Source organism: Lagopus muta, chromosome 19 (assembly GCF_023343835.1).
Source record: "Lagopus muta isolate bLagMut1 chromosome 19, bLagMut1 primary, whole genome shotgun sequence".
NCBI lineage: Eukaryota > Metazoa > Chordata > Aves > Galliformes > Phasianidae > Lagopus > Lagopus muta.
The window spans coordinates 2,348,370-2,369,640 of NC_064451.1; the positions used below are offsets into that span (position 1 = coordinate 2,348,370).

At 46.7% G+C, this 21,271-nt stretch overlaps 1 protein-coding gene across 14 annotated transcripts in view; it reads left to right on the forward strand.

The window, feature by feature from the left end:
• The window catches only part of CACNA1B (calcium voltage-gated channel subunit alpha1 B), a 264,962-nt gene that overhangs the window by 145,215 nt on the left and 98,476 nt on the right, over positions 1-21,271 (forward strand). For 8 of the 14 annotated variants that reach the window (XM_048966416.1, XM_048966420.1, XM_048966418.1 and 5 more), the window contains 8 exons: positions 106-162; positions 835-909; positions 3,054-3,143; positions 7,433-7,642; positions 15,316-15,428; positions 17,944-18,056; positions 20,522-20,653; positions 21,105-21,177. In XM_048966416.1, coding sequence (XP_048822373.1) covers positions 106-162; positions 835-909; positions 3,054-3,143; positions 7,433-7,642; positions 15,316-15,428; positions 17,944-18,056; positions 20,522-20,653; positions 21,105-21,177 — 863 coding nt within the window. The remainder of the gene's footprint in view (positions 1-105; positions 163-834; positions 910-3,053; positions 3,144-7,432; positions 7,643-15,315; positions 15,429-17,943; positions 18,057-20,521; positions 20,654-21,104; positions 21,178-21,271) is intronic. The other 6 variants (XM_048966419.1, XM_048966422.1, XM_048966421.1 and 3 more) reach the window with 3 other exon arrangements.

A 21,271-nucleotide genomic window follows, 5' to 3' on the forward strand; every position in this document is an offset into this window, starting at 1 on the left:
GGCTGGTGGCAGCTGAGACGGAGGTCTGCTGCGTCCAGCTCATCTGTTTTTAGAGTGGGGATGTGATAAATCTGAGGTTGAGCCTGGCTTTTTTTCTCCTTGCAGAGGAAGTCATGCTGGCTGAGGAAGACAAGAACGCAGAAGAGAAATCTCCTCTGGACGGTAGGTCGTTTTGCTGTGTGGTTTTCCTCCCGCAACACGAGAGATTCACCTGCTGTATGCTGACATGGCTTTCTGCTGCAACCAGAAGGGTGTGAGGAACACGCTCTTGCATGCACTTGGAATAAGTTGGGCTAAAGAGTCCCTTTTCCCAGGCCTTTCTGAGGTCGAAGGTGGATGATGAGCAGTTACATGACACCAAATCTGGGATGGGGATCTGCCCTTGGGGTCAGTTGGTCCCTGCACTGCCTGGGGGCCCACAGTGCGGTGGGGGCGGCTGTGCCTGGGGATAGGCTGCAGGGCGATGCCAGGAGAGAAATGCACTGACTGAGAGAAGGCAGGGCTCTGAACCGAAGTTTCCAACGGATGTGACAAAGAGACTAAGACCCCTGTTACTTGTAAGCAGTAAGACATAACAGGGTGTGGTGATCCTATCTTCCGACGTGCGACCCTAGCTGTCAGGCCGGCTGGAGCTTTGGACACAGTGCAGCGAGGATGCGGGGACCGCTCTCCCTGTGCCTCGAGACCGATGAGCTCTTAGGGTGCGACAGTCAAAGTTCAGTTAAAGACTCTTCCCTCTCCCTTTTCTGACCATCTTTCGTCCTCCCATGTCTCCTCCTTTCCCTTCCCCTCCCTTTCCCCCCTCTTTTTTTTTCTCCTCCCATTCACTGTCAGGGAGGGCCGCCTCGGAAGGGCCGATTCAACAAGGCACGGCACCGGCAGAGACTAGCAGCGGCAGCAGCTACAACAGTGAGTGGATTGCAAATCATCAGGGGCTCAGGTGGCACAAGCGGGGCAGCGCATCCCCCTCGCCCCGAGCGCCCAGGTCACCAGCGATGCTTCCCACCTGCTTTGGTTCCTTGCTCTGAGCTCGGTGGCTCCCGGTGCAATCCATGCCCGGCCGCTGGCTTGGCTGTGTGACCTGTGCTCGGGAGGACCTGGGGCTGGAAGGAGGTCAGGGCTGAGGTGCACTTGGCAAATCTTTCTGTGTGTGTGTGTGAGTGTGTGCGGTGGTGTGTGGGTATAGCCAGGGTTTGTGGTCTTGAGCTGCAATGAGCGTCTGGAAGAGCTGAAGAGTTGAGTGCTGTAAGCAAACTAGAGGTGGGTGCAGGCCGTAGAATTCAGAGATACACCAAGGTTTCATCCCTGCTGGTAAGCTTAAGCCCATCTTCCCTGCCTTGAGGGCAACTGATATGGAGCAGCCCACCTCTCTGCTAGTAAATCGTCTCAGCCTCCAACATGGGAATGTTGCATCCGAAGTATCTGTAGAGATGGGGAATGGTTTTAAACTGAAGGAGGGGAGATGTAGATTAGATGCCAAGGGGAAGTTTGTCACAGAAGGTGATGAGGTGCTGGCACAGGGTGCCCAGAGAGGATGTGGATGGACCCATCCCTGGAACTGTTGAAGGCCAGGCTGGATGGAGACCTGGGCATCCTGATCTGGAGCCTGATCTGTTGGTTGGCAACCCTGCCTACAGCAGGGACGTTGGACCTAGATGATCATTGAGGTTCCTTGCAATCCAAGGCATTCCACAATTCTATACTCTAATTGCTAAATTTAGAATTTTTTGGGGAGGGGAAAGAAGGTAAAGGAGGTGGTGTTCATTTCATGCCAATGAGTGCTGTAAAACTTTCACTGCCAGGGTTGGTTATGTTCCACTGCTGGGATGGCCCTGGACACACTGGAATTTACTGGCAGAGATGCAGCCTGAAGGAGGCTAAGGCTGGTGTTGCTGGGACTGAGGATCCAGCCCTACTGCTGGGTGGGGAAGGAAATAACAGAAGAAGTTATCTGTAAAAATGACATCCAGGTTACAGCAGCGGGTGGAGAGCATTCTCTGTTCTTCAAGCCTCTGAACCTTGGAGGTGTTCTGGGGGCTCCCTCGAGGTGACATGAGCACTAATTTATGAAGGAAGGAATCCATTTGCAAGGCAGGGAAATTGGTGTAGGGTGAGAGAGTCTTCTTGTACGAACCCACCCCCATGTCAGTCGCTGTGGAGTGCGTGGGCTTGCTGTGTGTGCCTCCTGACCAGTCTGTATCACCACACCGTGGGGTGTCTTACTGCTGATAGCAAGCGGTGCTTAGTTCCTGTATGTCTTGAAGCTGTGACAAAACTGTGTCGACGTATTTTTTCTCTGCTAGTTCTCGAGGTTTGCAGGTAGGTGGTGGCGGGCCCAGCATCCTGCATTTCCCCGTGTGTGCTGGGTGAGCAGTGCAGACCTCTCCCAGCCTCAGGCTGCGGTTCTCCTTCCTTCGTGTAAACTGATGCAGCGATGTTTACCCTCCTGATAAAAGATGCAGTTGAACAAAATGTGTTCTCAAAGAGCTAGGACGTTCCCAGAGGGAAGGGGTTGTGCAGTGGGTGCTATTAAGAGTGCGTGCACTGATTTGCAGCAGTTGCTTTCACCATAGTGTTTTCGCTGCTTAAGGCATCGCTCTGCGGTAAGCTGTACCCAAGCCCTGTAAATGCTAACTTCTTAATGGTGCACACTGTAAACAGCATTAATGTTTTTAATGGATGGAAGCACTCATCTCATGACCCACGGGGGCTCAGGGAGTTTCAGTGACCCTGCCCAGCCTTTCTGCTGCGTTAAAAGGTCCAGCAGCTGCAGTGACCCCCTCCCCCCCATCCTCTTGCTTCTGTGTAAGCATGCAGAACTGTGCCTGGCAAGCCTTCAGGATCTAGAAGGTTAAGTGAAGAACTGCCCTGCATCGAGGCATGCAGAGGCCCTGCAAGGCTGTGGGTTGGCCAATTTGCTCCAGCTTGCCCTTGTGTGAGAGCTTGAAGCTGGTGTTGGGCAGTAAGTGCTGGCTATGGAGAGAGAGAAGGGAGGGGGAGAGAGAACCCGCTCTGAAAGCTCACAGGGCATTTTCTCTTTAATTTGTACACAGTGTTGAAAAGAGCCGCAATAAAGAAGAGCAAAAACGACCTGATTCATGCTGAAGAAGGTGAGGACCATTTCACAGACATTTGCTCCGTTGGTGAGTACTGGCTTCGCATTCCCCCAGGTTTAGACCTTCAACTAAAACACATTCATGTCCCGTTTCTTCTGAGCGGCTCTTTTGCTCCGAAAGAGAAATCACTCAATTTACCAAAGCCAAAAGCACTGCAGCTTCACCCACTCCCATTGCTGCCATGCTATTGCATGCTGTGCCTCCAACAGAGCCCAAATGCCTGGAGATACCACACTCTGCTGGGCACCCCACGGTTCTGCTTGGAACGCACTCATTTATGCTAATGAAACCCAAATATGTCAAACGCTCCCGCTAAGCCTCAGCTGTTGTGAGGAGGACAGAAAGTGGACAGGCATTTACTCACATCTGCCACTACAGAGCAGTGTGTGGATTTGCCAAGAGGAATGGGCACTGGGAAATGCTGGAAGGGACCCTCGACTCCTCGTTCTTGCCTTAGTAGTTGAGTTTTCCAGTTTCTAAAGGCAGATATGGTGATGCACAGATACGTGATTGCCCACACACCTCTAGTATAGAGGGTGGCATCCTGTGTAGCCAGCCATTGCTGCTGCAAATTTGGTATAGAATCATAGAATCACTGAGGTGAAAATGACATCTAAGATCACCAAGTCCATCCTCACCATGCTCGCTGACCACGTCCCTCAGTGCCACATCTCTGTGGTTTTTGAACATCTTCAAGGATGGTGGCTCCGCCTCCTCCCTGTGCAGCCTGTGCCAATGCATTACCACCCTTTCTGAGAAGAAATCTTTCCTAGTATCCAACCTGAACTTCTCCTGGTGCAACCTGAGGCCATTATCTCTTGTTCTATCAAAACCTCTTGTCCTACCCAAAACGCTTCAGTTCCAGAGAACACAAGTGTGTCAGGCTCCTGTGGTCCTACTTGTCCTGCAAATTATTGGGCAGCCAGGCACTCAGGGGAAGGCCAGTGGGGGTCTGTGTGGGAGCTCCTGGCACTCCAGAGCAAGGGAGCTCTGTGGGCATCTGTCAGTTGTGGCTTTTCCTTGCTGGCTGGAGAGACATCTCCCTGCCTGCTTTGGAGTTGTTTTGCTTACTCCTCTCCCTGTTCTTTGAGTCTGTATTTTGTTTTGCTGCTGAAGTAGCAGATGTTCTCATTATCTTCCAAAGAAATGTCTTGGCACCCCAGATACCACGAAGCAGCAAATCCTGGATGCATAAGGGTAGCAGCACAAACAGTACACTTGAGAGTACATGTCCATGTATGCTTGCAAGCATGAGTGCCTCAAATACTCTTTGGAAATTTGGCATTAACCTTTTAGAAGATCAGAGCTGCTGCCGGATATTTTTTTTTCCTGTTTAAACGAAGACCTGCTCACTGTAAATGAGCATTGCTCTGCATGTTCCTGACACCATCATCCTCTGCTGAACTGCTACAGGGTTTTATGGCCAAACTGCTGACAATCTTATGAGAGAAGCTGATGAAGGAAGGCAAAACTGCAGCAGCCATGTGTGATTTTTGTTTTGTTTTCTTTCTGAGCTGCTCGGATCCCTGCATGGATAACAAGCAATGGTCATTTCTGGAGCATTTGTTGATGGCTGCAATCGTTACGAGATCTTTGCAGCCACATCCAAGTCCCTCCAGGCACTGGGCACCCATGCCATCCAAACAGATCTCTCTGTTCAGCCTTTCAGGTGGCAGCGGATGACAGAGCATCTGGGCTCGTGCATAATCTGGTGCAGAGCTGGGAACTGTCTCTGGAGCATATGGCAGGGAAAATAACAGCAGTGTTTTCCACCTCCTGCGAGCGGTTCATCCACTGGGGAAAAGCGGGTTTGATTCCGATTCGCGGAACAAGTTGGAAAAGAAGTGGATAAAGCAAGCAGATCCTTCTGCAGCCTCTGGAAAGACTGAAGCTTCGTAACATAAACAAACAGATCATATGGGTGATTTTGCATGAGGAATATGTTTTTGAACAAAGATTTTTATCATTTTTTTGGATGGTTTCCTTGTGCTGTCGCGTCTTGCTGATGAGAGCACAAGGACTGTGGAGGAACTAACAATGCAATTACTGAGTGCAAGCTGATGCAGACCAGAGGGGCAGAGATGCTGACAGGTCTCTTGCTGGCTGTTGCCTGCATACGTTGCACTTTAATTCAAATACAAGTACCTCAATGAGCCTTATAATTGCATTATAAAGCTCGATAGCAGTAAACACTTCCCAGTGTGTTCTCCGGAGTTATTCCTAAGATTTATTCTTTCATTTTCTCCTGACTCTTTGACTTTTCTCCACACTAACCACCCTGCGGCAGTCGGTGCTGGCTCCTCACTCTCTAAGCTGTGCTAATCTCTAGGAAAGAGGATGTTTTCCACGTTTAAATCAATTTAAATACACAAGGTGGCCTGATATTCTTTCCTGGAAGACAGAATCATAGAACCATTAAGGTTGGAAGAGATCTCCTAAAATCATCAAGTCCGATCCCAACCAGTCCCCCCATGCCCACTGACCGTGTTGCTCAGTGCCACATCTCCATGGTTCTGGAATGCCTCCAGAGATGGTGATTCCACCATTCCCTGTGCAGCCTTTGCCCACTCTTTCTCTAAACAAATTTTTCTTAATACCCAACCTGAACCCACCCCCCTCTGGCACAACTTGAGGCCATTTCCTCTTGTCCTGTTACTGTTACTTGGGAGCAGAGGCTGACCCCCACCTTGCCACAACCTTCTTTCAGAGAACTGTAGAGAGCAATAAGGTCTCCCTCCTCCATCCCAGCTCCCTCAGCTGCTCCCCATCACACTTGTGCTCCAGACCCATCACAGCCCCATTACCTGTCTCTGGACACACTCCTGGGCCTCCATGTCATTCTTGTACTGAGGGGCCCAACGCAGAGTGCAGTCTCACCTGGGGCTGAGTAAAATTTCTTAACCTGTATTTCATTTTATCATCTTAAAACAACAGATGAGCGCTACTGCTGTTAATTTCTACACCAACAAAGAAAAGATTATCAAACTAATAGAACAACAGCCCACTGAGCTTTCCAGCAGGGATTTGCTTTGTAACTCAGCCAGGTGCAGCCCTGCATTTGGATGTTGCTGGATGGCCAGAACTGAGCAAAGAAGCACAGAGCTTGCTGGTAGGGAGGTGGTGCTGCACAGCTCCCTGCTGTCACCACCCGTCTATGACTGCAGTGTTTGGTGTTACTGCAAGATGACACAGGGTGAGATCCTCACCCGTTCCATCACTGGAGGTGTTGAAATGCCTACGAGTGCACTCGGATCACTTGGCTGCCATAGCCAGAACACTTTGTTCGTGTAACTCAGCCATCTCCAAGGAGAGTCAGTGCGGGTCACCTGCTGTCACGGTGCTCGGTCCAAGCAGGGCAGTGTGTGTCCTGGCCAGTCCTACCCCCTGGGAGGCAACAGCCAATGACAGTGAAGGCCAGCAGCACGCTGCTTCACCTTAAACTGCCAAGATACAAGGTTTGCAACCAGAGGAGTGTGAACACAGTGTGATGCAGGTAGCAGAGAGCCTGTGGCCATCACCAGTACCCTGCTTGCAACAGCATTTGTAGCTGTTGCAGAAGAACTCCCACGGATGCACGTGCTCTGCCCTGACCAGAGATTGCTTTTCCATCACTCTTTTCAACAGTGCTTCTACCTCAGGAGGAGAGCTGACATTAGGAATTGTTTCCTCTGTCAGCTTGCTACTATTAAAACATTTGATTTTCTTCCAGGGTTTCAGAGCAGACTACTTGAAATGTAGCTGATAAAGGCAGAATGGATACAAAATGAGAAGCTGTGCCCAAAACATGATGCGTGGAGGCAGATTGAGCCTTCTGCTGCAGAGAGATGTGAAATCAGAGTAAAATAAGGAGACTCAGTATGGTAATTAGGGCTTGGCTGTGCTGGTGCTCTGAGTGGGGATGTATGGACCTGCTGGCAGCTGCACAGCTCCAAGGGGATGTGCTCCATGCACATCCACCATGCTCAACCCAACCACCCAACCCATCACCCATCACCATGCCCAACACCTTGTTGCTGCAGTCACTTGGGATCCTAAAGGTTGTGAGTTCAGCTGGGACATTCAGGATAGCTTCATGGAGTTGGGAGCCCACTTCCCACTGATGGTGGAACTGAGTATTAAGCCACCAAGTTCTAAAATCTTCGTCCCTTGCAGAGTCATTGCAAGCGAGATGCCTGTGCTCAGTCCATTCTCAGTGTGCCCAGCCTTGTGCTCAGCCTGGTGCTCAGGAGTAGGTCTGTGTGCCCATAGGCATCCTCTGGCCTTTCTCCTGCCTGGATGTGCTGTGGTGACTCTTCTTTCTATGCCTCACTGCCCAGGGTCTCCTTTTGCCCGTGCCAGTTTGAAGAGTGGGAAGAATGAGAGCTCATCCTACTTCAGGAGGAAAGAGAAAATGTTCCGCTTCTTCATCCGGCGCATGGTGAAAGCCCAGAGCTTCTACTGGATCGTGCTCTGCGTGGTTGCCCTCAACACGCTCTGCGTCGCGATGGTGCACTATGATCAGCCAGAGAAACTCACCACTGCTCTGTGTGAGTACCAGGGGCTTCTCCTGCACCTTTCCTCCCTGGGTCTTGTGTTTTGGCTGCTCACGGCACTGGTGTTGCATCCTCATGAGGTCTGTTTGTGGCTTCCTAGGTCTCCCTAGAGTAGGGAGGCAAATGCATTAATGAATTGCTCTAGTAGGTTCACTGAGTCATGTTTCATTGAGTCATGTTTTCATTGAGTCTTTCAGAAAAAGCCTACATCCGTTGTCTCATCTCATGGTTTGGGATGATGTGGGAATGTGATCTTAAACTGTACCCGAAACTCAACCATGTGATTCAACCACGTCTTAATCTGGTGATGTCAGAGGACAGTTTGCTCTGTAGGAGGAATGGCAGAATTTGTGCCACTCTGCAGCTGATCTGCACCCATGGGTATTTCTGTTTTGGACAAATCCAAAGCTCTGTCAGTGCTGGGATGACCATGTGTGCCATCACCAAGGCTACCAGGGAGGAAAAAACATCTGTATACAGTGTATGCAGAATCATATGCTAATTTATTGTGCTTTTAGCAATTACTCCTATATTCCTTAAGTGGTTGCAACTTTATGGAAGAGCTTTTTTGATAATTGTGTCTTCCTTAAATAAATGGATAAACCTCAGGATGCCCTTCTGTTAAAGTACGTGGAGTAGCGGTACAAATAATACCATAGAGTGGATTTATTACACCTGTGATAAAGCTTTATTTTTAGCTTGTTTCCTGTGGTCACCCATCAGTATAAGGCTTCAGATAGTTACAGGTTCTTCTGAAGGATGATTTGTTATTTTTTTTAATTGCCAATAGTTCTGTCTGGTGATAGAAAATCAGTGGATGCACACGTTGTGGTGTTACACTGAGGTTGCAGAGTTGCTCATGAAGCCTTTTGTTAATAAAAGAAGTGGAGTATGGTGAATTGAGCTTCGATTTTAATGAAGATTGCAGGCTGTGACTACTGGAGCTGGAAAATGCGTTTGAGTATATTGGGTCAGAATGGGATAACACTGAGAGTGGGACTCCATGAGCTTTGCTTTGGGAAGGCAGGGGATGGAAGGTTTGTTTCTGGAAGGCAGAGCTATAAAATCAGCCATCTCTGAGTCTGTCAAACAGCCAGAAACACATCTTTATTCAGATGGGGCAAGTTGAGAGTATGAGTAAAACTTCTAAAGTGAGAAAAAAGGCTAGGGGAAAAAATATTTCAAACAGTCTGACTTAATAAGTGTGGCTTAGATCATTAAAGTTACTTATCTACCTAATTTTCATTGATTTCTATATAAATTACACACTCAAATATTTCTAGACCCACACCTTCAGGTCTTACATTATTATAAAGGAGCAAACTTTTGAAGTTTTTCGTTTTTAGAGCTAAGGGGTCAGGAATACTAGCAGCTCCGACTTCAAAAAACACCCTATTAATGTTTGCTGAAATATTTAATACAGACAGGTAACTGAAGTTATAATGAAATGTGTAAGGAGGACAGAAGCTCCTTTCAACTGTTTCTCTTGTAAGATTTAGACTGGAAAGACAGACCACACAGAGATATCAGTCTCACTTATTCATTTCCCAAAGTTAACATTGGAAAGCTAGATTGGCAGAGTAATTAGCAGAGTGAAGCTTAGGATTTTTGAATTAGGACTAAATATCTGGAAAAAAGTAACACTTTAAGAATTTCAGCTTAAAGAGTACAGATTTCCAAGCACTCTTTTGGGAGCACCTGACGCAGTAACATTTCTAAGAGGACATTAAGAAAGTTGTGAGCCAGCAACTTCTGCTTGATGTTCATCTGGAGCTGCTAGTGTTGCGTTGATTATAATGAAATTCCCTCCAGGTGGGAATGGTATTTGGTACAGCAGCCATTAATTAGGCTCCCGACCAACCTCAGCTGCAGACAGGAAGAAGGGAGTGTTGAAACTGTGTTGTACCTTGAATCAGGGATTGGGGTGGGTCCATCTTTCAGGAGCTGTGAAATTTTCTTAATGTCCAACTTGCGAATTACATACAGAAAAATGTGTGTGGCATACTTTAATTTCTTGATGCCAGGATACTGCTGCCTGGAGAAGTTGTGGGTGCTCTGAAAGGTTGGATGGGGCTCTGGGCAGCCTCATCTGATGTCTGATTTAATGGTTGGCAGCCCTGCCCATGGGACCAGGTTGGAACTGGATGGTCTGTGAGGTTCCTTCCAACCCAAGACATTCTGGGATTCAATGATACTACCCACCCTAGAGCAAGTGTTGCTATTGAGTTGTTCTCAACTTCATGGGGGGTGTTATTGGGTTTTTTTGGCACAATCTTTTCTGCTAATCTGTTGTTGAGTACAAGGAATTTTATGCCCTAAGTTACACTGGGTCATGTGTGGACTAACTGGTTTTCTCATTATTGCTTTCATGGTAAGACTGGGCTTGACTCCTCTCCTGCCTGTGTACAATGACCACAGCCACCCTCGTTAACCTGGCACCAAACATATTTGTGAACAAGCCCATCTGCAGTTCAGCTCTTGAGGAGTGCTCCTTGAAAGCACTCTTCTGCCCAAGGCTCGTTCACAGATCCTTTAGATACAGGCAGAACAGGATATTACAAAACCAGGGGGTTTTAAATAGCTTCTGGAAGTACTTGGCCAAATCCTTTACCTGTACAAGTGACACAGTCTAGGAGTGGCTTTAGAGTTAATCCATGGTGAGGGAGTCTCACTGCAGAGGAGCAGGGCTTGGCTGATGTGGTGCAGAGCGATTGAAGCAGCCAACGCTGATGAAGTTGCTCTGTGGAAGGTGCTCAGAAATGGGCCAGTGAGGAGCTGTGGCAGAAGGAGAGGAGTGTGGTGAAGTCTGAGAAGATCTGTTAAACCCTGCAACTCCACCAAGCACCTCTAATTCAATTACACCTGTTCCTCTGGGGGAACGTTTAATTACGTTACAGATTAGTTTTACTTAAAGAACGGTGGGTTTAAACCTTGCAGGTATGCATTGATTTATTTTTCCTGTGGTCTTTTCTTTTAACTTTTCTGCTGTTGAGTTGTTCTGATTAGCTTTCTCTACTTGATATTCCATGTTGCTGCAACTGCTTTGAAATGGGAACAGCAGGAGCTTTACGAAGGGACTTGGAATTTCTTTAGTCTTACTGTAAGAGCAGGCTATTCACCCTGATGAGAAATTTCTGGTATTCTTGAGGTATGGTGAATAACAGGACATACTTCATGCCCTCATGGTTATCTCCAAATTAAATTGGAAGTTTTCCTTCCCTGTATGGGAATGACTTCAGTGCCACGCTGCAGTAAGTTTTCTTATACTGCACAATCATACATGCCATGTGCCTTTCCACAGAGCATGGACTATCAATTAAGTAATTTTCAGTTCCCTGTAGAAGGCTATCTCCCATAAAACGTGCCATGGTCATTTGCTTGCACTTATTTCCACCAAGAGAATTGTGACAGAAAGGAACTCTATAATCCAGCGCAGACAAGCATCACTTGAAGTCTAGTTGCAGAAAAGATGCATCTTCATCAGTAAGGATGACAAAATATAAAATCTGTAATGCGGGCACATAGTGCAGATCACAGAGTCATGGAATGGCTGGGTTGGAGGTAACCTCAAATCACCCAGTCCTGACCCCTGTCATGGGCTGGTTGTCCCCTAGCAGATCAGGCTGCCCAGGGCCCCATCCAACCTGGCCTTGGGCACCTCCAGGGGTGAAGGACCTGGAGCTCCCTGGTGTCCCCAAATCAGATTTTAGGAACTGTGGTGAGAAGGATTTTGGATTAAATCAGTAAGTTTTCCCACGGGAGGAGGGAGCCTTCTCACCAGACTTCTCTTTGCCTATGGCTGCCCTCCATGCAGCAACTCTCTCTGGATTTCTCTGGCTAATGCTGCGGGGATCTTGCTCCTCAATTTGTCTAAAAATGAGTTCTATAATGCCTCCATTCTGAAAAGCACAATATTGGAAGACAGTGTTTTAGACATTACAGCTTGAGAACAGCTTCTCAGTGTGCTGTGCTGTGTTGAACCCCGTGTTTGATGCAATTATGCCTTGTTGATGATATTGTGTTTGCCTTTGAAGTAGATAGCCGGCTCCCTCTGGATATAAATATGCAGCATGTGTGGTTGCAAAGAAAAGGCTTTCTCAAACGAGCATATTTATTTATGTCTGCTGAACATTTCACGTCTGCCTTGTCAGAGGGAGAAGTTGTAATTCACTGAGGTTCTCCTCCTGGTTGGTTTAATGTACAAGGAGAAAGAGAAAACAGAAGTGGCAGGCTTGACACCTGCTCTTAATGACACAAGACTTGGATTGACCCAGGGCAGAAATGGAATTAATCCATTGGAGACTGACAAAAAGGAGCTGCTGAATATCTAACTCAAAAGTTTGGGGCAAAAAGATACTAGCGTGGCCTTTGCCAATGGTACAAATCTTTAATTAAATGAGAATCTTAATATCAAACTTTTTAACTAAAATTTCATTACAAAATGCTTCTGTTTAAGGCAGATTAAATTACTTGTGGGGTCTGAACACCAGGAGGTCCAAACAACAAAATTGCATTTTCAATTAAATGGGCAGGGCCACGTCAGAAGGAGTCACGTATCTGATCTGTCAGCTGGAGAAGCTGATGCACTCTGAGTGAATTTCTTGTGTCCAAGGAACTCACCACGTCAGTTCCCTCCATCCCCTGTGCTCCCATGGCTGTGGTGTGTGGTGAAATACAGCTATCCTGCCTGTTTTGAGCTCTGCTCCAGATAGAAGTCAATGGCTGTGAAAGGATGAGATGGGCTCTTCTTTCAAGAGTGACAGAAGGAAGTTGTTTCTTGGATATTTTGAGTTTCCTGTGTTTTATATCAAATATTGTTTGAATCTCTTTTACTTTGGCCTTTTGCTGGCTGATTTTCTCCCGTAATAATCTGGTCTTGCATGTGTGTGAGCATCGGATGTGTCACTCCATTGATGAAACGTGGCACTGGGTAATGCCTGTTCTTTTGTTCATGCTTCACTGGATGGGTGATGGACTATTAATCCTTATTTCCTTCCTCCTTTCCCTCCTTATGAAATGATTGCTGTTATTTTGGCAAAGTGCACTGAGACCTGATGGTGAAAATTGCAATTAAAATTCTGCCTAGTATTTTCATTATTTTGTGAAAGAATACTGGGCCTACCTGAAAGGTAATTGGGTCTGGTGGATAAATAGCATGAGAAACTCCCTACAAAGGGGAGGCACAAAAAGCATGTGGAGGCTGTGCAGTGCTTTCTGTTGGCCTCTCTGCAACCTCTTGCAAAGGTTCTAAGTTTGGTCTGCCAGCATGGCCACCAGTTTCAAGGCATGGGTTTGACGTCAGTCTTCACGATAGGGGGACTTCGCATTGAAGTCATTCAAATAAACACCATGCTGAGCTCTGCTGAGCATGAAACCTAAGACACAAGAGGTAACTTCCCAGCAAGGGAGCAACTCCGTAAACAGCATAAACACTGCTGCAAGATTTCCCTCTGGGCTAATGAGCAGAATAGGTGAGAGGAGCAGCATCAATTCTTCCTCACCCAGGGAAGATGCATCTGCTTTGCTAAGGGAGTTTTGCCTCTTGTTAATTACCATTTCCAAAGTCTACAGGATGCAGAATGGAAGTGCAGGATGGAATTTTAGAGTCCGGCTTGGAAACTACAGTCTAAGCATCTTATTTAGAGGCTCAGCTATTAATAGTTAAGAATTTAAACATCCTTGCTGTTTGCAGTCTTTTTAATTGTGTTCAGGAAATTTCGTTACCATTGAACATGTTCTTTTGGTTTTGCTTCAATTCTGTATTCTTATCTTGTTGGTGTCTCGTGTCATGCTTGAGATTTGGTTCATCTGGTCCCTTCCTTACCCTCTGCACTTGGACTGTGAGGTGTATTGCCAGTGTAACTGGATGATTGCCACTGGGATCCCTTGTGTTGTAAATGCCTTTTTGCTGCCAGGAAGGAGAGAAGAATAGAGACATGATGTAGCTGGTGTTTCTCCAAGCAGGTTCCGTGCATTAAGGGGAAGGCAGAAGAGCTGTTCCTCCATCTCCATGCCATCTTGATGCTCTGTGAGCATGAAGATCCAACCAGTGGAGCCTACCAGTGGTAGGAAAAGGGCTGAGAAGTCTGCACACTTCACATTTTGCCATCTTATTCTTCAAGTTTAAATGTTTTGCCCTTGGCAGTCTCCTTTAAGGCTATTACTCCTAGTTTCAAGGAGTCTGTTACACGGTGTACATAGTTAATGCCCTCATGATGTTCCCTCCCTTACTGTAAATGTTGGCAGAAGTGCCCTTGTAGGCTCCCTGCTGAAGCATTAATAAAACCACTCTCATCTAGCTGGTGCTTCCTGGATTTCAGTTAACATCATGCCCATGCTATTTCATGGCTTCTTTTGATTTAAAATGTAAAACCCCTTTTTATTTTTTGATAATTGAAGCTGTATTTTTCAGGCAATTGCACAAGACAAGCAGCGATGTGAGATGAACCCAGGCCAAAAGCACTTAGGAGAAATGTGCAAGAGAACTGAACAAAACCCATGTCTGAAAGGAGCCTGCTGCTCTCCCTTTCCCCATGCTTGTTGGCTGAAGCCACGCATTCCAGGTGTACAAAACACCCAGGATTTGGGATTTCTTAAGTGAAATATTCCTCGCTGCAAAGTGCATCCATTGCCACTTTGCTGTCAGCATGCACCTTTGAGAAAAGCTCGGTGCCATCTCAGTACTACTTCTGGAATCATGAAACTTGAATTAGAGGAGAAGCCTTCCTTGCAGCATGGGAGAAAGTCTGTGCTGCTTTAAGCAACACCCCTGCTCTCTGCCTTCTGAAGTCTGACTCTTTCTGTCAGTGTTTCTCTATAGGGAGAGGTTTACTATATGCTGTTAGGTTTGTTTTGGAAGCACTGAGGGGATTTTTACCCTTTCAATATTTGGTTTTTAATAATATTCCATTGTTGCTGCTGCTCCTTGGATTCCCCATCTAACTTTGGGAACTTATAGCACCGAACACAATGTTTCCTATAGCTTCAAGTCCTAAAAACCTGACGTGGAAATAGAAAACTCCAACTACGTTCTTTCTGCCCTTTGTTTCATCAGATCTGATACATTTTCCCACCAAAATCATGGCAGCCTTTTGCCTGTGATATGCGAGGCAGGAGGAAACTGAACTTGCTCTTGCAGAGCTGTGGTTGTGCAGGCGTAATAGGAATCAAAGCTAACAGCAGACCCAACACCTCTGAGCCTGAGCTCACAGAGGCAGCAGCTCTGTTGGGTAGGGAGGTATTTTTATCATGAGAGAACGTTATAAAAGCTCACACCCCGCTCCCAAAATATGCACGGACGTCCCCAGCATGCATTTGCAAAACGTTGTCTGTGCAATTAAATCAGACCTCTGGGAATTTTAGATCCAGAACTTTCCCTTTGAAATTCCTTTGCAGAGAGATTGAGAGTATTATTTAATGCTCATATACATATACAATACACGTGCAACACTGACCTCCCAGCTCCTCAAGTCTGAGTACAGCTAATGTGCATATAGACATAACCATGTGAAACTCTCCTCAGGGTCGTGTTTGCTTTTGCTTTTGCAAAGGGATTTTCTTCCAGCAGGAGCAAGTCTGCACTGTGAAAAACGACTGCTGTTCCCTGCATGAAGAGATCTGCCCACTGAGGTCTCGTGGACTAATGTCATCTCTTCTCTGGTTCCTAGATTTCGCCGAGTTTGTTTTTCTGGGTCTGTTCCTTACTGAGATGTCTTTGAAGATGTATGGACTGGGACCAAGAAATTACTTTCATTCCTCATTCAACTGCTTTGACTTTGGGGTGAGTAGGCTTCAGCTGCGTGGTCCCCCTGGTTGAATAGGGCTGGGCATTTCAGGGTGAGTATGGGAAGTGGTGCCAACAGAGTGTCTTTGCCAGGGAGTGGTTGTCATATAAATTAGCTGCAGGGAAACACATTAAGGCTCCCCTGGTTATCATTCCTCTTGAAGAAATGTGACAGTTGAGGGTTTCATTTCCTCAGTGAGTTACAGGCTGTTCACAGCATCAGTAAGTGCTCTGATTAATGGGAGAGTCTCTCTCCCATTCAAATGAAGTGATATCATCCTTTCCATGGCCGTTACCTCAAGATACATAGGCAGTGCTTTTCAGACACAAGTGCCCTGAAGCCTGAACACATATTACAGGAAAGCTGCAACTCAGATCCATTTAGGGCTGAAGCACAGACTCTACAGTAGAGCTACCACAGTTCCTTTTTGGCAGCATTGTTGTGAATGCCCAGAGCTGAGCAGCCCTTGAGATCAAACCCAGGAGCCATCTGTGTCCAAGAGGCTGAGGTTGGTTTGGCTGCACCCAATCCCTCCATGTGGGACTTTCTCCCCAGGTGTTTACAGCAGCTGACAGTGGATCAGGGCCATGAAATGTGCTGTGCAGACCTTTCTGTCTGTATGGCCCAGTAGTGCACAGCCAACCATGGAACAAAACCAGTGCATAAATAACCTGGTTAGTGTAATATAGCTGGTGTGGATTCTTGCATCCAGAATGCTCTGTGTTTCAAGATAAACTTGTTCCTGCCGCTCAAGCTCAGGTGATACAGGAGCTTGACATCAATATGGGATAAATCCACCAGGCCTCTCTGGTTTCTGCCATGCTACAGTGAGTGCAGCACTGGCATTGAGCTCTGCAGAGGGTTTCCCAGGAGGTAAAGCTGTTGATATGTTCCTAATTCTCCATCCTTTAGAGAGCCCACTGGGATCCTACTTCTGTCTGCGTTTTTCTCCTCACCCACCTTCCACCCCCCAGAACTAATTTGGCTCCTGCACCCACACTGGGACATCTGAAACCAGTTTAGTCTGACAAACCATCCTGATAGAACAGTTCAAAAGCAAAGAGAGAAACAACAAAACAGATCAACATCAGTCTTGGGAGAAACGGTCCAGCGGGGTCTCATGTGCAACTGCCCCCAAGAGGCCCTGCTGAGATGCCAGGGAAGTTAATGATCAGTGTAATGCGTGGAGTGCCTGAGGAAAGGCTTTTGCTGATTCACGAGGGATTCCCGAGAGGAATAGGCAGTGGGAGAGGAATCTTAATTCCTTCCTTTTGTAATGGGAGCCACCGGCTGAGCAACTGCTGTTTGTTCCCCTTTTCCCACTGTGTTTCCTTGAAGCGCAGGGTACCGTGTTTCTTGCAGAGCAGCTGCAGGTCCTGCTGTGTTTTTCAAAAAACAGACAGGCTCCTGCTTGTGGAAATGGTTTGCAAGCTGCTGAGTGCCACGGCGCTGCGCAGGTCCCCAGCACTGTTCTGCTGCTGCCGTGCACAAAGGCCTGAGCTGCTCCCTGGGGCTGCTCATAGCATGTTTATGGCGTGCTTCATGCCGTGGGACCACGGTCTGTGTGAGTCTGAAATGCCAGCTTAATGCAGCTAATGATAGCTATCAGCAGAGAAATGCCCATCCTCTCTAATTAACCATGCAGTAACCCGTGTTGATATAATTGCCCTTTCCCGATTGTGCTTAGCCCATTATTATTTTGTCCTTTTTGTAATAGGGGATTTCAGGGGAAAAAAAAAAGCCCAAAACAACAGTGTTTATCCCTTCAGGTTAATGCTCTGTGAACCTTAAGACAAATGGGCAAAAATTAGAAACAAAACCAACCCCCTTGACTGAGGACAATTTATTTTGCATAACCTGAGGCAGATGATGGATGTGCACATGAGAGACTCTTTAGGACTCTAAAAGAGTCTAGAGAGACTAGACTAGTCTAGTCTCTAGACTAGAGCTAGAGACTCTCTTTGTAGCCATTATCTTAATCACTCTCCCGAAGACTCAGTGGCCAGGAGAGTCTGGGCATTCAGTGAGGAGCTAACACTTGGCTGTTCTGCAGCTCTGGGATGCAGCCATGGTGCTTCTCTAATGGGATGAGGCGGATGGGGCGATGTCCCCACGTCTCTGAGGGCTGCCTGGACCATGCAGGGTAGGCAAATGAAATATCTGTACACTTACAGTTACGTAAATTATAAGTTATAGTAGTGACAAAGTCTTGTGTCCTCTAAAAAAGGCTATTTTGAAGTAATTGACTTGCTAGAGAAGGAAGAAGAGAGTTTCCACTCTATGCCAGTCTAGATATTGCTCCTTTTTGGATTGGACTGCAGAAAGTTAGAACCAAACCCCTCTCATATTGCTGCTGGCTAATTCACAATTTTGCAAAATTACACTGAAACCTTCGTTGGAAAACCATCATAGCCCCAACTTTTGACTCTTCTTTAGCCCCCAGCCTCTCTGGCAGCGCCACAAGGATCTAAGCAGAAGTTTTCCCTTCTGTAAAATGAGCTCCTCTTCCAGGTCATTGTGGGAAGCATCTTTGAAGTCATCTGGGCTGCAGTGAAACCTGGTACCTCGTTTGGCATCAGCGTGCTGAGAGCTCTGCGGCTGCTGCGGATTTTCAAAGTCACCAAGTAAGTCCAGCTCCTGTTTCACTCACCTTAGGCACCGTGCAAAGTCACCCCGTGGGTAAGGGAAAGAAGAGAGCTGCAGGTGTAGAATTGTCCTTCCTTTGGTTGGTCAGTCTGAGCTTCTGGTAGGCTGTTCTTAGAAAGTTGCACCTTTGAGGGCTTTTAACAGCTTTTTCCACACCTTTCTGTGCAGGTTTGTAGGTGTGGATGGGCTGGGCTTGGACTAAGATGATCTTAGTGGTCTTTTCCAACCTCAATAATTCTATGATCTACAGCTCCAGCAGTGCCCCATCCAGCCTGACCTTGGCTGTCTGCAGGGATGGGGCACCAGCACCTCTCTGTGCAGCCTGTGCAGTGCTTCATTGCCCTGAGTGTGAAACACTTCTTCCTTACACCCAGTCTAAATCTCCCCTCTTGTAGTTTGAAACCATTCTGCTTGGGGCAGCTGCATCCAGCTTTACTTCATTATTTGTTAAACTTGCTTAAAACAAGACTCTCAATAAGTGCCTGCTGCCCTTATCTGCTGCTGATAGTATTTAAGGATTTAGATCTACTGAGATGAGCTCTGGCTACTGCCAGATAATAAATCCTGATGCTCAAACCACGGTGCTGACATGAATATAAGTGCATTGCTGCTGTCTGTGCTCTGTCTGCTCTGGGGATGTCTGAGGTTTCTCTCTGGAGCCTGTAAATGTGAACGTTGACTGGAGTTGGGTTGCTCCAGCTTCTCTGTTGTCTTCATGCTCTTGTGTTGTGTTAATATGTGCTGCCGTTAGCAACAGCTGCTGTGCAACTTGCAAACCCACCAGGAGCAATTTCTCTGTTTTAAAACAGTGCTGTGGGATGGGATGAAATATTTGGGTGCTCCTGCTGTTGTTTTTCCACCTACACCATTGCCTTCATTGACAGTAAAAGAACAGGTTGAAGTAAGCAGGTATTTTCAGGCTATTCCCATGCATGGTTTTTGTTGCTGGAGAATTTGCCAGTTTATATCTGATGCTAATCATCACAAAGACTCAAAATCCCTGCATGACAGTGTGCCATTGGAGGCACTGTGCGAGTTGGGAACATGAAGTTCTGTAAATGTCCAGTAAAAGAAGTGGGATCTTGCCCTAAAAACGTCACTTAGTCTACCTCCACTCTAATCTTACTTATTGAAAGAGGCACATTTTGTGGCAAATTTTTAGTAATTAATTGTCAGCGGAGCTACAGAGATAGAATGTATCTGATTGTATGTTGTGCTTTTTTAAAAGTTTGGACATTTTTGCAGGGTAAAATGATCTTTTTGCCTGTTGTGACTATTCAGGATTTGAGCTGCTGTAGCAAAGAGCTGAAGCCTGAGGTTTAACTTGACAAAGCAGTCATGAAACAGGCTGAGCAATCTCCCACTCTCAGGGCAGCAAGTCAGATTTTCACCCCACTGATGCAGAAGCTCCCTTGGCCTTATTAAGGAGATTTCTCCTGGTGGAAACATCCTGATCCCAAGCAGTTGCCTTTCCCTCCACCCCCCATTTTTCATATAGAATCATAGAATGGCTTGGGTTGGAAGGGACCTCAAGGATCGTCAAGTTCCAACCCCGCTGCCACAGGCCAAGGCTCCTTGCCTCTGGACTTAGCTGAAGATGACAGTCCACCTTGATTTGGAGAATTGCTATTAGGGCTTTTGATTCCTATGGCCCAAATCAGTGTGACTGCTGATGGCAGAGTGATGTGAAAGTTAAAAGCTAAATTGCGTCAGTCCCAACGGTGACACCAGGATGCACTAAGAGGAGCACAGCCCAAGAGGGACTAAAATTCAGAAAGGAAGACAAGGAGAGGACAGCTCAACATGTTTTCCCCTTTGTCATGTTTGAAGTTAATGGGGACTGGCAGCTGCAGAAATGCAGCCCCTCGTTATGTCCTGGTGCTCTGTAATCATTCAGGGTTTGGTGTTGAGCTATTCTGGGATGAGCTGGAGCTGCTTCGGTAGGGTTAACAGTGAGATGGTGCTGGAAGCAGATTTTGCCTGAAGGAATTGCACCAAGCAGGGCAAAGCCCTTGTTACCAAGGGCTCCATCCTCCTCCTCCTCCAAGGAGAGATTTGGTTTTGTCTTTCAAAAGTGAAGATATTCCACAATGAGACCAACATATCCCCTGAAACCTGCAGTCATTGTGTTATGAACATAACTTCTCTTGGAATGGGTGCATGATCCCAGAGCAGTGTGGGGCACTTCGGTCCTCCCAGCTGCAGCAGGGGAGAGGAAGAAGAGGAAAACAAAAGGAGTTTGGGAAAAATTCCTGCCTCAAAAATCCTCATTCTTGAACTCAATGTATTTCTCAATTACATTGGCAGGGGGAGATTAAAGATGCCAACAGCCCTTGCTGTCCATTTTTTAGAGTTATTTTTAATTAAAGAGTGGATCTAATTAATTTCTAAACTGAAGGCTCTTCTACCACTAATGGTTCCTGTGCTCTGATCTCCTACACAGATACTGGAACTCCCTGAGGAACCTCGTGGTCTCCTTGCTGAACTCCATGAAGTCCATCATCAGTTTGCTCTTTCTGCTGTTCCTCTTCATTGTGGTGTTTGCTCTGCTGGGGATGCAGCTCTTTGGAGGGCAGTAAGTCTAATTAATCACTGTGCTTCCAATCACTTGGAATGCACAAAAGGAGAGGGGCAGCAGGGCAGGCACGTCTGACTCCAATGGTACATGCACCAACCTTTCTGCTGAGAAGAGGCAGACAATTTCAATTTTGACTTTACACCTATGGACTAAGGCTTCTTGGAATGGCTTGTTCTGCAAAATGCTTTTATCTTTTCATTGTCCATTTGAATTTAGGATATAATTAATTCTGAAGAGCCAGTTTTTCTCCCGATCCAAATTTAGTTTCTGTTCATGACTCTGTAGCCATCTTCTCAATGACGTCACGTTCTCCACTGCAGTCCTTGGGATGTTATGTCCGGGTGAAACCAATGCTGGTCTCTGACTGAGGTTACAGCATGTTACAGGACTGCAGGAGATTTGCTTGTTCCCTTATTGCTATTGTTTTTATTTCTGATTCTTCCTCTAGGTTCAATTTTAGAGACGAAACACCAACCACGAATTTCGATACTTTTCCAGCTGCCATCCTCACAGTGTTCCAGGTAAAGCCATCCCTTGTCTTGGGTCAGAAAAGAAATTCTTGGGCATCTCCTCCTGTTTCTGGTGAGCAGAGAGGTCTCCAATGAATTTAGGAAA